We start from the raw sequence: 14,061 nt of genomic DNA, 5'->3' as shown, positions 1-14,061 counted from the left end.
CTTTCTGACACTGGGAATCAGACTCTTTAAAAAAATGCTCCCCAAACTTGGAGTACTGCTTTAACCCTAGAGACCCCTTCCCCAGATATTGGGATCTCTTGAAAAGAGATCCACACCCAAAAATCAGACACTGTCAAGCCCAAAGAGACCCTAGCCCTGAATCCCGCCCCCTCTGACATCGGGTAATTCTGAAAACCTAAATACTAGGGCACCCTTAAAGCCCAAGAGACACTCCAACCCCTCTCCACCACCCCACCCCGCCAAAGAAACTGGGACTTGTCTGAAACCCGTGAGAAGTTCCTCCCAAGTCTCCTTTGCAAATCCCAAAATACCCCTGCTCAAAGTCTTGGGCAAACCTTTTGAAATCTGAATTTGAAACCCAGAGATTCCCCTTTCTAAAACCTAGAGAATGCAACCATTCAAAATCAAAGACCCAAACTCCATGGGAATTGGGCCTTTTACAAATCTTCAGCCCACCTCATTCGCCTCAAAATAAAATGGCATACCTTTACATAATATTCACATCCTACTAAGGAGATTCAATAATGCAATGAAGACTCAAATTTCTATGCAGTACGGAGAGTTTCTGCCTTTTGCATGTGACCACTAATTCCCTTTTGGGCTGAAACAAAATATACTCACCATGATTTGAAAATGAGCAACAAAGTTCTCACTATTTCTGGCTGCTGTTTATCCCTCTACAAATGCTTACAACGCACCTAACATTTCACCTTATTGCTTGTTGTGGTTTTGTTGCTGCAAGTTGACTACCATGTTTCTTACTTTGCAACAGTGTCTACGCTGCAAGAGAGTTTGGTTGTAAAGTGTTATGGGACATTGTGATGTCAGTTATACACTGTAGATTTGATTGCTTTTTTAAGTAACTTGATTTGTGTGAGGGTGTCATTAAATAAGAACTTTTGAGTACTGCACAGTTGTGTTGGTCCATAATATATGGCCAAGGTCCTGAGGTGGGATTTCTGTCCACAATTTCTGGTACAGAGGCAAGAGGTGATCTTGTTGAAATATTTTATTGCGAGGACTTGACAGTACTGAGCCACTGTTTCCTTTGCCTGGACGGTCTAAAAATAGACAATTATAGAGATCAGCAGAGAGTTATTCAGGCTGAAGAGTTGTGAATCTTTGCAATTTTCAGTACCAGAGAGATGTGGATGCTTGCTCAAGGTTTGGAGGGATAGCCCTTGAACATAAAGGGATCGGAGGGATATGGGAAGCAAGTGGTACAGCAGGTTTAAGGGACTGGGCAACCTCCAACTGCTCCTGTTTTTAATGTTTTCCAGGATCATTGAGCCACAACTGATATTGTCCAATTCTGAGTTCACAGGTTTATACCATGATGGGGTAGGGAATTTCTGGCAGTTTAGTTAGTAGATTGCAGAAAAAAAATTGGCTTCTGTCTTTGTGAGCAATTTTTAATAGAAAACAAAAAATGCTGGAGATCACACCGGGTCAGACAGCATCCATGGAGAGAAAGCAAGCTAACGTTTCGAGTCTAAATGACTCTTCATCAGAGCTGCAGTAATTTGCTCCTGAATGTTTTTAAGTTTGGGCCACTATAACTTCTCATCAGTCAACCACTGAACAGATGTTGATTTATAAACAGAAAGTTTTTGGATCAGGTAATACTCTCTGGATGGAGGAGCAAGTTTTCTTGCCATGGTTGTATACCTCCCTTCTTATCTAATCTCCAGGCTGCAACTGTTGATGTCTCTTCTTTGTGTGCATCTTAAAGTTTCATTGCTCCAGCATTGATAACAGTGGCTCCTGTTGTTTAAGCCTTCAACTCTGAAATATCCTCTCTACACCTCTGCCTTTCTACATCATAATCCTCCTTTAAGATGCACCTTAAAATATACCTATGATCTGACCGTACCTCTTTGCATGGCTGTGTCATTGTGCAAAGGTGCTATGTGCATTAGTTTTAGGCAAGCACAAGAGGTAGAGAAAGAGAGGCAGATAGAAAAAAAGGGAAGCTGCTGAATTAAGTTTCATTCACAGTTGCAAGCTGCCCTGTTAATTAGATTCAATTTTTGCTTCAAGGCAAGGGACCACAGTTTAGAGTTGATGAAACATGTGCATTGAGCATTCGTACCCAAAACTGCATCAATTAACTTTCTTGTTGTAAAGTTATGTAATACTATTGCGTAGGCCGAATCAGTTTATACCTGAAATGATCTTCGCACATAGCATTTTACAAAAGGCAAATGACAACCGCAAATTTGGATGATTCTGCAGAGTAGATAGTTTCCCAAAAATCTATTTCATAGAACAAAGATAATGTTTATAAATCTCTGACAGATGTTTTTTGTTGTTATCACAAAGTCTGTTTCTCACATTTATTACAAAAGCTCTTGACACTAAAGAAGATGTTGAAAATATGGTTATTTACAGTTCACTCGGTTCTTGTGGCCGAGTCTGGAGTCATTTTGATTTGTCTTACTGACAGACTCAGATGGCTGGATCCCATGCTGTTGTGGATCTAAATCCTGAAACTGGCTGCTATTTTGAGTGAGTTGACTTACTGTGCTTTATATCAAGTGGCAGATGATAAGCAAGTCCCTTGTTTGTATCACTCAAAGTCAGGTTAATATGACAGCTGGTGTTGTAGCAGTTCATTCGTTTACAATTAGATGCATTCTGAGCTGAATCCTATTGCGACTTCAGGTAGGTTGGGAAGAAGCCATATAACTTTAGAATCGCTGCATGTCAAATATAATGCATCATTTTAATACTTTTTTTAGTTAATGTGAATTGTCATTGAAGTTGAAGCTTCATCTTTATTGACTCTTTTATCAGTTAAAAAATCATCCAGCTAAACTTTAATAATATTGCTGTAGCCCTAAACAAACTATCTAATTAGTGATGTTCTTGGCAATGTTTTGTTATTCCTCATTGCCAGAAGTGACAAGGCCCAATAAAGTGTGGGACAGAATTTACCTCGCCCTCTGATTCGTGCTTCCACCAACCCCTTTTCCTGCTCTCAGACTGCTCTTTAATGATAGTATTTAGCAACCTACATTAGCCTCTGATGTTACTAGGGTTAATTTTAGACAGACCACAGATCAGATCAAATCTTCAGCTCCTGTGCTGTAAATTGCTACAATTCAAGAGCATCATCAGCTGACAATTTGCTCGCTGTGAGTTTGGAATTTATTTTTGTCCTTCATCAGAATTATCTGTCTCCTGATACTTCCTGTGAAAGCAGCTGTTGTTCCTGCTGCCTTTTCTTCCAGTGGTTTAATCTATACTGCTTGTTCTGGTGACAAACTAACCCACATTATAGTATAGAAAGTTATGAGTTCTTTATAAGCCGAAGGGAAAGCACATTCTTATTGGCTGTGTTCAAAAACAAAGTTTGAAGGAGATTTATTCATGAATAAAATAATTCAAGTAAAATAATGTGCATCAAAATAAACTGCTTGTGTTTGAATGCACGTTACAAGACTTTAGAATGTCCCAAAGCTCCTGAGAGCAAGCAATGACTTCTGAAAGGAAGTAATTTCATTGTAGGAAGTTCATCAGCCACTTTGCTCCCACAATGTGATGATCTCATTTTTGTGATGTTGCATGAAGGTTAGCTACAGACCAAGATATCAACTGGCTGCTGTTCTTTAAGATATTTCTATGAAATCTCTTTTATCCACCTGAGAAGGCAGATGAAACTTCAATTTAATATCTCATCCAATAGACTGCACCTCTGTGAGTTGAACACTCTTTCAGTGCCACACGGTTGTCTCAACCTAGATTTTAGTGCTTTGGTCCAGGAGTTAGACTTGCACCCACCACCACCTGATGTAGTGAGAGTCTTGCCAACTGAACAATTGTATAAACAATTGAACAATCCTGGTACTTCAAACTTTCTGGCCTCTTTTGGTCTAGATAATTTTAGTTTGTCTTGAGTTTGTTGTTTCAGTCCTGAGAATCTTTCCTATTACCTTGTAGTATACAAGAAAGTGGAATGGATACTGACAGCAGGATGAACCCTGACTTGTTGAAGGTGTAAGCCTCAACAATTTAAAATATTACTTCTGCTTTTGACATTGCCTTCTACATTGCTAAATTATGCAGAATACTGTGGTGGAATGAACATTTTTTCACGTACAATAGTTTGTAACTACTAGAGAGAAGACACTTTCATTTAGCAGCCTGGTCCACTGAGGGGAATGATCATTGTATCATTGAGTACCTTTTGGCTGTAGACATGTTTGCTCAGCTTCTCTGTTACAATCATAGAGAAGGATAGTGATTAACAAAAAGGCTGTATATGCCAGGACCATTTAAAGCAATGCAATTAGTCATTTTTGCCCCACTCGTAGCCAGCTTACATTATAGAAGGGGGAAGCAGAGTAACTTTATTTTGGGAGGTAGAGAATGATGGACCTGCAATGTCATATGATGTATCCTGTCATATTGAAAGATTACAGTTAGGTAGCTTGCATGACAGCAATGAATATCAATGCTCTTAAACCTTATCTTCCGCCACACTGGGCGTGTGTCTAACTGGTGGGAAAAATGACAATTTAAACCATCTCCTTCCAGCCTTTTTGTTCTTCTTTCTAATCAGAAATTAGAATCATGATTTGCATATGTCATGGAGCTTTTTACTCTATAACCTGTGTTGTGTGATCAAAGTTTGCCAGAAGTAAAGAAAGCAGCTTAATCTGTCATGCAGCATAAACTATCAAATGTCGCCGATTGTTCTTGTGACCATTACCTTTGTGTCAAGCAGCGCAATATAACTGATGGACAGCAACTACCGATGAAACCTATCCCTGCTGCCTACATTAAGGACTTCAGTGACCCAGTCTACAAAGAAATTGCTGTCACAAATGGCCATATCAACAGGATGACACGCGATGAACTTCGCACAAAGCTAGCGGAACTCCACCTGGAAACCAGGTATGTGTCGTTCTGACCAATGATGGAGTTTGGGGGGAATAAACACCAAATGAAACTTTGGAAATAAACATCCTGCTTCGATAGGATTATGTACTTTAGAAGTTGTAAAAAAAATTGTGTTCTGTGTGCTGCATAAATGCATGCTACACTGTCGGTGGTCATTTAGGGGTGGTTGGAGATTGGTGGAGACACTGAAATCCAAAACCAGCTCATGAGAAAATAAGCTGGTGAACGTTTCATGAATGCCCCCAACTAGACCCGTGCCCAGAGTTTCCTTGTTTCTATAACCATGTGATCTTCTCTTGGTCTTATGGCAGTAAATTATGAATGAGCAAATTGTGGCTGACTTTAAGCTGCCTTTGCTGCCTTTTTTCAGTCAAGTCTAATGTGTCTAGAGTGAACAGAAGTTTAAGCTGGATTTTAATTGTAAAAACCACATGTATAATTTTAGGATCCCAAGCATCTTGTTCTGTGTTATGGGGCATGTCCTTTCCAATTACTTGAATATTCTTTTGGCCAAATTCTCAACCCTACTGATACAATACTGATTTTGTTTGTAAAGCATATTGATAATATTTATGTAAGTAACTATAAATATATTAACTGCTGAGAAGAAAGTGATGTACCAGGCAAATATATTGCTGTTGATGAAATATATAGATGTAAATATTTGCATATTATTAATTGTATTTTTATTTTTCTGTCTTCAATTCTGGCACTTCCTTGTGTTTATTTTTCACTTATTGTCTGTCTCACTCTTACCCAATTGGTTTTGTCCTCTGTCTTTTTGTGTTTATGTCTCACTTTTGTTGTCTCATGGTCATTGCTGTCTTGCTGAACTGCTTTAGGGGAGTGAAGGATGTACTGAGAAAGCGATTAAAAAATTACTACAAGAAGCAGAAACTGACTCAGACATTGCTAATCAAACCAGAGTGTTCAGATACTTATTACGATTACATCTGTGTCATTGACTTTGAAGCAACATGTGAAGAGAACAACCCACCAGAATACTTGCATGAAATTATTGAATTTCCTGTTGCCCTTGTGAATACCCGCACCCTTGAAATTGTAAGTAATCATCTGCTCTGAGCACTTTGCATGATATTTAAATAAGAACCACCTACTCATAAATAAAGCGCTGTACATCCCTGGTATGCAGTCTCTGTTAAGTTGGAAACTGTTGTAACAAGATTTTACAAATAAAACATTGCTTCTGGTGCAAGATTCCTGTAGTACCTAGAGAAAAGACTAGATAATTTGCTCAAATATGCTCATTTTCTAGGGCTTGGACTCTGTCTTCTGACACAGGTAAGAACATTATCATAGAAGTCAAGGTGATGCTTAATCTCTTTAAAGAAATGCGATCTTACTGCAAAGCTGTTATATTTTTCTGGGAAGTTCCTTCTGTAAAATACTATTTTTGCATAAGATGTGTCTGTTTAATACCACGTTTAGTTTTCTAAAGGTGCAGCTGCATTCCAGGGTCTACTTAATGACAGTTTGTCAGTGAAATCGTTTATAATCAGTGTAGAAATTGGGACTGAATCGCTGCAAAGTTGATGAAATTATTGAGAACTTTAGCCACAACATTTTATGGGCCGTGTTTCAATTTTCTAATCACGTTTAGATGAAGAAGTGCTTCCTGATTTCATAGCTCAATGATGGTACTTACGTTCAAATTGATACCACCTTGTATCTCATTGTTCTTTATTCTTCTCATTTGTTCTTTGATGGACCTTTCTGAACAAATTAGTTCATGAATTTGCATGCATCATTTCAAAATAAAATTCAAAAGCTGTAAAGGCCTTGGGATGGTCTGAGGACATAAGTCCTTTATAAATACAAACATTATTTTTCTCGTAACTGTGTGAAGAAAGATTTCGCAAGATCCCTGGGAGTGCTAACAAAAAGTCCTTTTTATTTTACTGTTTTCAAGGAGGATACATTCCAGGAATATGTCAGACCAGAACTGAAACCCAAGCTTACAGAATTTTGTACCAAACTCACAGGCATCACACAGGTAATCATTTTAATTTGCTCCGGCTTCATTTGTTTCTAAAATAACTGATGAATGTCAGATGTTTGCTTAAAATTTGCTTTCCACGTATAGAAGATATGACTGACTTTTAATAGTGCATAATAAAAGTAAGCAGTTGTGAGATTTGAAACTACAGATTAAACTACAATTTTTAAAAAAAGCATGTTTTTAAAATTACACTTTGTGTTGTGTTTTCAAAGCAGGATACTTAAAACATATTTGTTTGTAGCCGCAGAACCTCAATCATAGTCTCAGTCTATGAACTTGGATTTTTTAGTCGTCCATTTGTCGAAGGATCACAGATTATTCACAGTTGCCAAAATTCTTGTAATGAACATTGGTAGAGTAGCGAAGTGTGGTTCTCCTTTTGTCACCTTTTTGTCACACTTGTATACCTGTATTTGCCTTCTATATTTTCTATGACCACATTAATAATAGAAACGATTTATCAATAATTGTATAAATGTAGCCACGGATTGAAATCTAGTACGTGACTGTTTCTTTTACTCCTCCGCTTTACCAATCTGCTTTAAATCCCAAACTTTAAACTATTATCCTTGACCTCCTTTGTCTTGATACTAAAGTAAGGAGTGAGTTCTGCAATCATGCTTTAAGTGAACATTCATATTTCAGGCCCTTTTAGTACGCATGCTTTGTTTATTCCAGGAAATGGTTGACAAAGCAGGGAGTTTTCCAGATGTTCTTCAGCAAGTGGTTGACTGGATGAGAGAGAAGGAACTTGGAACCAAATGCAGATATGCAGTACTAACTGATGGGTATGTATTGCACCGTTGTAAAATACATAAAATAAACCATCGTGCTGGCAGTAATTCATGATGTGGGGGTGCTGGTGTTGGACTGGGGTAGACAAGGTCGAAAGTTACATGACACCAGGTTAAGGTCTGACAGGTTTATTTGAAAGCACAGGCTTTCAAAGTGCTGCCACTTCATCAGGTGAAGTTAATAGATTTCTTCTGAATTAATGTCAAAAGTCACATGACAACAGGTTTTTTTGAAAACTTCACCTGACAAAGGGCCTGCTCCGAAAGCTTGTGATTTCAAATAAACCTGTTGGACTATAACCTGGTGCTATGTGACTTTTGACATTAGTTAAGAAGAAACAATGTAAACGAGAGGAATGCATGATTTGATTTGTTTGCCTTACTTTGTTAACTTGCCATAGAAATTGCATTTTCAAAAAAAAAGCTTAAATTAGTATACCTACTAATGTACAATGCAGTTTGGCTTGGTTAATTAATTTGCACAAATTATTCCAGTGGAGGGTTGGTTGCTCAGTTGGCTGGGCGCCTGGTTTACAGTGCAGAGCAAGACTAAGATTGAATTTCCACACTGGTTGATGTTACTATGAACTCTCCTTGACCTTGCTCCTTGACTGAGACATGGTAACCCTCAGGTTAAACCGTCATCAGTCATCTCACACTCTCTCATTCTTTACCTTTAATGAGAGAGTAGCCTCTGGGACAATGGCACTTTTACCTTACTTTTCCTATTCTAATTTATGTAATATGAATTAACTCTAGCTGAGCAGCCAGTGTACCTTTTAATGTTAGAACTACCTCAGAATGGTATTTTGTTGCAGTAGGCAATACTGTATACCGTACAGCTAATGAGGCATAGGAGCAGAAATAGGCCATTCAACCCATTATCATGTCTGGTTAAGAATCCTAGTCATGACGTAAAGTTATTGTTGGTAAAGAGAAATAAAACACCTTACAAGTTTTTGAATATGCGCTCTTCCTCAAAATTATTCTGCTGGTCTAACATCCAGAACGGTATAACTGACCTCTTTTTAATAAACGTCTGGAACTTGTTATTGCGTTTCCAAAAAAAAACCAGTTGGATATGTCTTTAACTTTGCATGTCTCCTTTGTATCTACTACTGAGAAGCAGTGGAATTTGACTTTCTCTGTGTGACTGACTAATTCAATATAGCAATTTATTTCCATTTCCACCCCTGCCCCCCCACATCTTAGCTCCTGGGATATGAGTAAGTTCCTGAATGTTCAGTGCCATCTTAGCAGCATCGAGTATCCACGCTTTGCAAAGAAATGGATAAACATTCGAAAAAGTTATGGTAACTTCTACAAGGTTTGTAGTTTGTTTCACCTAGTATGATGAACCCAGTAGTAAAATTAAGTACAGATTTTGTTATTAAAAGGCAGACATGTTCAAAACCCATGGACTCTCTCCAGGTCCTGGCATCCATCGCTTTAAACCATTACAAATCAGTCCCATTTGTTCTCGTATTTCAAATTGGTTGGTTTGCTTTCTGTTTGATAATTAAGGATCTGGAGATTTGAAAATTACATTAATCTCAAAAACAGATAATTCTAAATGCCAAGATCTGTTGGTATCAGCAGTGTGGAACAGGAATTGTAAACAGTTCAAATATATCTCACTGTAACATGGTTGTGCTAAGTTGCCATACCGATGACATTAACACTTGGGCACTCCTGATGTTTGTTATTTACAGATTCAGAAAATGGGTACTGATATTAAACTTAATGCACGCACTAATTTAAAGCATATTGTGCTGTTCTTGCTATTGAAAAATAAAACATTAGAATAATAAATTTGGGTAGACAGAGATCATTTTGGAACAACCATATTGGAGATCTCACTTGTGGCTTACATTCTACAACATGGTACTTTCATCATCAACTGGTAAGCATGTAAAGGCAGGGGTGGATGCATTGAAAGAGAGCAATTAAGAGCACAGTTTGTGTGATTAAAACAGGTACAATAGGAACTTTGGTCTCAGCCTTCAGAAGGATGCTGAATCTGAACCATTGACGCGAATCAGGGAGCAGTGGGCTAAGCATTTGTCAGCATTTGTGCTGCAGGTTTTGTCCTGGGCCAACTGTATGTTTCCCTACAGGGTGCTCTGTAAACTGCGTTGGTCCAGTGTAAGGACACTAAGCTAGTAATTTGGGTGGACTGAATTTTGGGGGTATGGGGCTGAGGAGAGATCAATCTCAGTGTCTGGCTTGGCCTGGGATGGCCCCTTTGTTGAGTCTGAATTTATGTTTATGTGAATTTGCTGAGAACCACAGGCATCTTGCAGGCAAATTGCAGAAGATCAACCTGGTATGGCTCTGATAAGAGGGAGGAGCAACTGACTTGTGCAGTAGTGGTGGCTATCTGGATGAAGAGGATGTTGGGGCTTGGTATCTGCTGGGGAAGGTTGTTGGCGGTGGGCAGTGAATTTGATCCTGGAGTAGAGACACCCATTTTGTAAGTGGTCTGCATTCTGAAAATCTGCAGACTGGCTTTCCCAAAAATAGTTTACATTTCCAAATAGTTCTGAAATGCTGTCAAATTCTCTCTGGATTGATGGAATGTGGCAAAAGTATCTTGGAAAGCTTGGGCCCTTGAATTAACAGTAAGAGTAACAGTGACATATACTGAGGACACAACTGTGCTAAACCTTGACCAGTTACTTCATGTTTGAGCTGTAACTAGAAATCCAGTTGTGAACTATTAATTCTGTATTTAGGAGCTTCCAAGGTAACATACTTATTTTATATCCATGAGCTTAGCCTGAGGTAAAAATTAAGATATTGAAATGTGTGAAAAGGGCTGCTTTTTGAACAACTACAGCAAGTTTTTAACTGTTAGGGCTGTGTGGTGATTTTAAGATATGTCCATTTGCAAAGATTGGTACTGTTGGTGGAATCACTGAGAGTATTTACAGTGGACACCCGTGTAGTTGAAAAGACCATTGTTATACAGCTGTCTCAGGTCTGTACACAGAGGAACAGACCAACAAACCCCTTAACCGTGTTCCTCCAGTTAATCTGATCATGATTGATCTGTACCTTAATTTCACTTACCCACCTTTGAAGAATATCTTTGACATCCATGCCTGGAGGGGAGGGGCATGGAAACAATATATTTGTCTTGGAAATTTTAATCCATCCAGCATCTACAGCTTTTCCTTTTCCCATTCTCAATTGTGACCATCACTGCCAAGGCACTTATTAAACTTGTTCAGTTGTGACGAATGGTCACTGGACCTAAAACGTTAACTCTGAATTTTTTCTTCACAGATGCTGCCAGACCTGCTAAGCTTTTCTAGCAGCTTTGTTTTTGCTCCCGATTTACAGCATTTGCAGTTCTTTCAGTTTTCACTTATTAACCTTATTGCTCTGATGTTGTCATGGCTGTCCTGCCTATTCCAAAAGCAGTTAAGATTAGACCACATCATGGTGTGGGCCTGAAATCGCATATACAACCTTGTATATGTGGAAAGCTTCCCTTCCCAAACGCTATTAATGGAATTAGTTTTTTTAATGACAATCTAATAGTTTCCTCAGTGCTAGCTTTGACTGATTTTATTGTAACTGATTCTGCTAACATTATGAATCACCTGCGTAATTGATTAGTGCTGCAAATCTCGTCTTTAATTTTTTGCATCGTTGAATTTTTCAAGAAGTTGAATTGATTCTGTTTTTTAAAAAAAAATTCTACTTGACCTTGAACATCAGCTCTCCCTAAAACTCTGGGTGAAGCTTGAGTGATCATGTTGGAAATTCAATGTTGTATAAATTTGTCTTTGGCCATTACAGTCAGCTATTTTTGATAGATACTCTGGTCATCTGCCTGCAGGTTCCCAGGACTCAGACCAAACTCACTTCGATGCTCGAAAAGCTGGGAATGAAGTACGAAGGGAGGCCTCACTGTGGGCTGGATGATTCCCGAAATATCGCGCGCATTGCTATACGGATGCTCCAGGATGGATGTGAGCTGCGAGTGAATGAGCGGCTGCATGCAGGGCAGCTGATGAACGTGCCAAATAGCTCCCCAATAGAAAGTGCTCCTCCTCCGTATTCACCATGGCAGAAAATCTAATCGCCACAAGAAACATGATGGGAGCAAACTGGATTCCAATGAGCCCAGTCAGTTTGAGAGCAAAATGTTGTGACTGTTTGCTGGCAGCTACAAAAGACTCTATTGTTTTCTTTAGAAACTGACTCCTTCAAAAGCACCGGCAAGATTTTTGTGCTACATTTTTCAATTAAATCACAGGATTGCCTGTTGCATTCCAATTGTGCTATGAGGCTAGCTGTTCAGTATAAAATGCTGAAAGGTGCGGGATGAGAATTGGCCAAATTCACCTTATCCTTTAGAACCACAATTCTAATGTAAAAAAGGGACACCTGAAAGTACTGATTTATAATCCAGCTTTGCCTTTTTATATCTTGTTGAGTTTAAACCTTCTGAAAGAATTGTGAAATTGTCACCTTAAGATACTCTTTATTAATAGTTTGACATATGTAGCCTAAGGCCATATGAAGTCTCTCTTACCAAAAGGAAGCCAAGAATTCAGCTTTATACAGTCTTAAGCCCATGACAAGGATACCTTTGTTTGTCTCAATAGACTGAAGAACCAGCATAATTCCTCTGCCATGCTAATTTTCCAAAATAAATGCAGCCCAACTTTATAGGGTTTGACTAATAATCAGAAAATTTCAATGTGGAAATTTGCTCCATCAAACATGGTGGGAACCTGCATATTTCATAGTCATTTTTCTTACTCTATGCCTCAAAGGAACTTGTTCTCTTTTTTCTCTCTCACCACTCTAATACATTTAATTTTGTACTAATTTAAAATTTCTAGCAAATTATATCCATAACTTTTTATGCCAGTTGTTTGAACATGTACATCTGGCTAGCATTTATACTGCAATGCTTATTAGATTTTTAAATGCGATATTTATTTTTCTTTATACATCACTTACCATGCTTTAATATTTTCCTTAACTTTTAAAGGATGCAGAAAAAGCAATTAAATTTCCTAAGAAGGAGCCACTCTGTACTTGTTCAAGTGTAAGGAAGGCTGTCATGCCTTTTGAACTTTCCATCCAGCAAAATCTCACAGGAGAGATTCTACCCCCTTGTAACAAATGTGTATCACTTTACTCGTACCTCTATTGTATTAACCATGGAGATAAATTCCGTTACTCATCCTCAAAGATGGCTGTTGACAGGTGGTGGGGGTGAACTTGCAGGGTCTGCACAAATGGTCATAACATTTCTTCAGTTGACATGGTTCCCTGACAGGAGTGTGGAATTTATCCTTTGTTTCATTTCTCCATGTGAAAGTTTGTGGGTTGGGACTTGTTACAGATGTTCAGTGCCTTTGTTTGGATTTGTTGATTAAAGGCTCATTGTCAAAAGTTTACTTGAAACTCCATTTGTGCACTTTACTCTCGTCTTTAGTTTATGAAGCACACTTAAGCATTGTTGGCTGGATAACTGGTATAAAATAATGATTCTCATCCACCATTAGTTCCGATGGAAGATAATAAAGTGTGAAGCTGGGTGATGAACACAGCAGGCCAAGCAGCACCTCAGGAGCACAAAAGCTGACGTTTTGGGCCTAGACCCTTCATCAGAGAGGGGGATGTAGTGAGGGTTCTGGAATAAATAGGGAGAGACGGACCGAAGATGGAGAGAAAAGAAGATAGATGGAGAGGAGAGTATAGGTGGGGAGGTAGGGAGGGGATGGGTCAGTCCAGGGAAGACAGACAAGTCAAGGAGGTGGGATGAGGTTAGTAGGTAGGAAATGGAGGTGCAGCTTGGGGTGGGAGGAAGGGATGGGTGAGAGGAAGAACAGGTTAGGGAGGCAGAGACAGGCTGGACTGGTTTTGGGGTGCAGTGGGGGGGAGGGGAAGAGATGGGCTGGTTTTGGGATGTGGTGGGGGAAGGAGAGATTTTGAAGCTGGTAAAGTCCACATTGATACCATTGGGCTGCAGGGTTCCCAAGCGGAATATGAGTTGCTGTTCCTGCAACCTTCGGGTGGCATCATTGTGGCACTGCAGGAGGCCCATGATGGACATGTCATCTAAAGAATGGGAGGGGGAGTGGAAATGGTTCGCAACTGGGAGGTGCAGTTGTTTATTGCGAACCGAGCGGAGGTGTTCTGCAAAGCGGTCCCCAATCTTCCGCATGGTTTCCCCAATGTAGAGGAAGCCACACCAGGTACAATGGATACAGTATACCACATTGGCAGATGTGCAGGTGAACCTCTGTTTAATATGGAAAGTCATCTTGGGGCCTGGGATAGGGGTGAGGGAGG

The 14,061-nt window shown here is 39.2% G+C and overlaps 1 protein-coding gene across 1 annotated transcript in view; it reads left to right on the top strand.

Annotated features, from left to right (window-relative positions):
- Positions 1-13,170, top strand: part of eri1 (exoribonuclease 1) — a 65,546-nt gene extending 52,376 nt beyond the window's left edge. The window contains exons 2-7 of the mRNA XM_059643359.1: positions 4,751-4,920; positions 5,769-5,988; positions 6,857-6,940; positions 7,625-7,734; positions 8,953-9,067; positions 11,588-13,170. Coding sequence (XP_059499342.1) covers positions 4,781-4,920; positions 5,769-5,988; positions 6,857-6,940; positions 7,625-7,734; positions 8,953-9,067; positions 11,588-11,830 — 912 coding nt within the window. The 5' untranslated portion in view covers positions 4,751-4,780 and the 3' untranslated portion in view covers positions 11,831-13,170. The remainder of the gene's footprint in view (positions 1-4,750; positions 4,921-5,768; positions 5,989-6,856; positions 6,941-7,624; positions 7,735-8,952; positions 9,068-11,587) is intronic.
- The last annotated feature ends 891 nt before the right edge of the window (positions 13,171-14,061 follow it).

The sequence above is a fragment of the Stegostoma tigrinum genome, chromosome 3, assembly GCF_030684315.1.
Source record: "Stegostoma tigrinum isolate sSteTig4 chromosome 3, sSteTig4.hap1, whole genome shotgun sequence".
NCBI lineage: Eukaryota > Metazoa > Chordata > Chondrichthyes > Orectolobiformes > Stegostomatidae > Stegostoma > Stegostoma tigrinum.
This window is presented reverse-complemented; position numbering and strand designations above follow the sequence as displayed.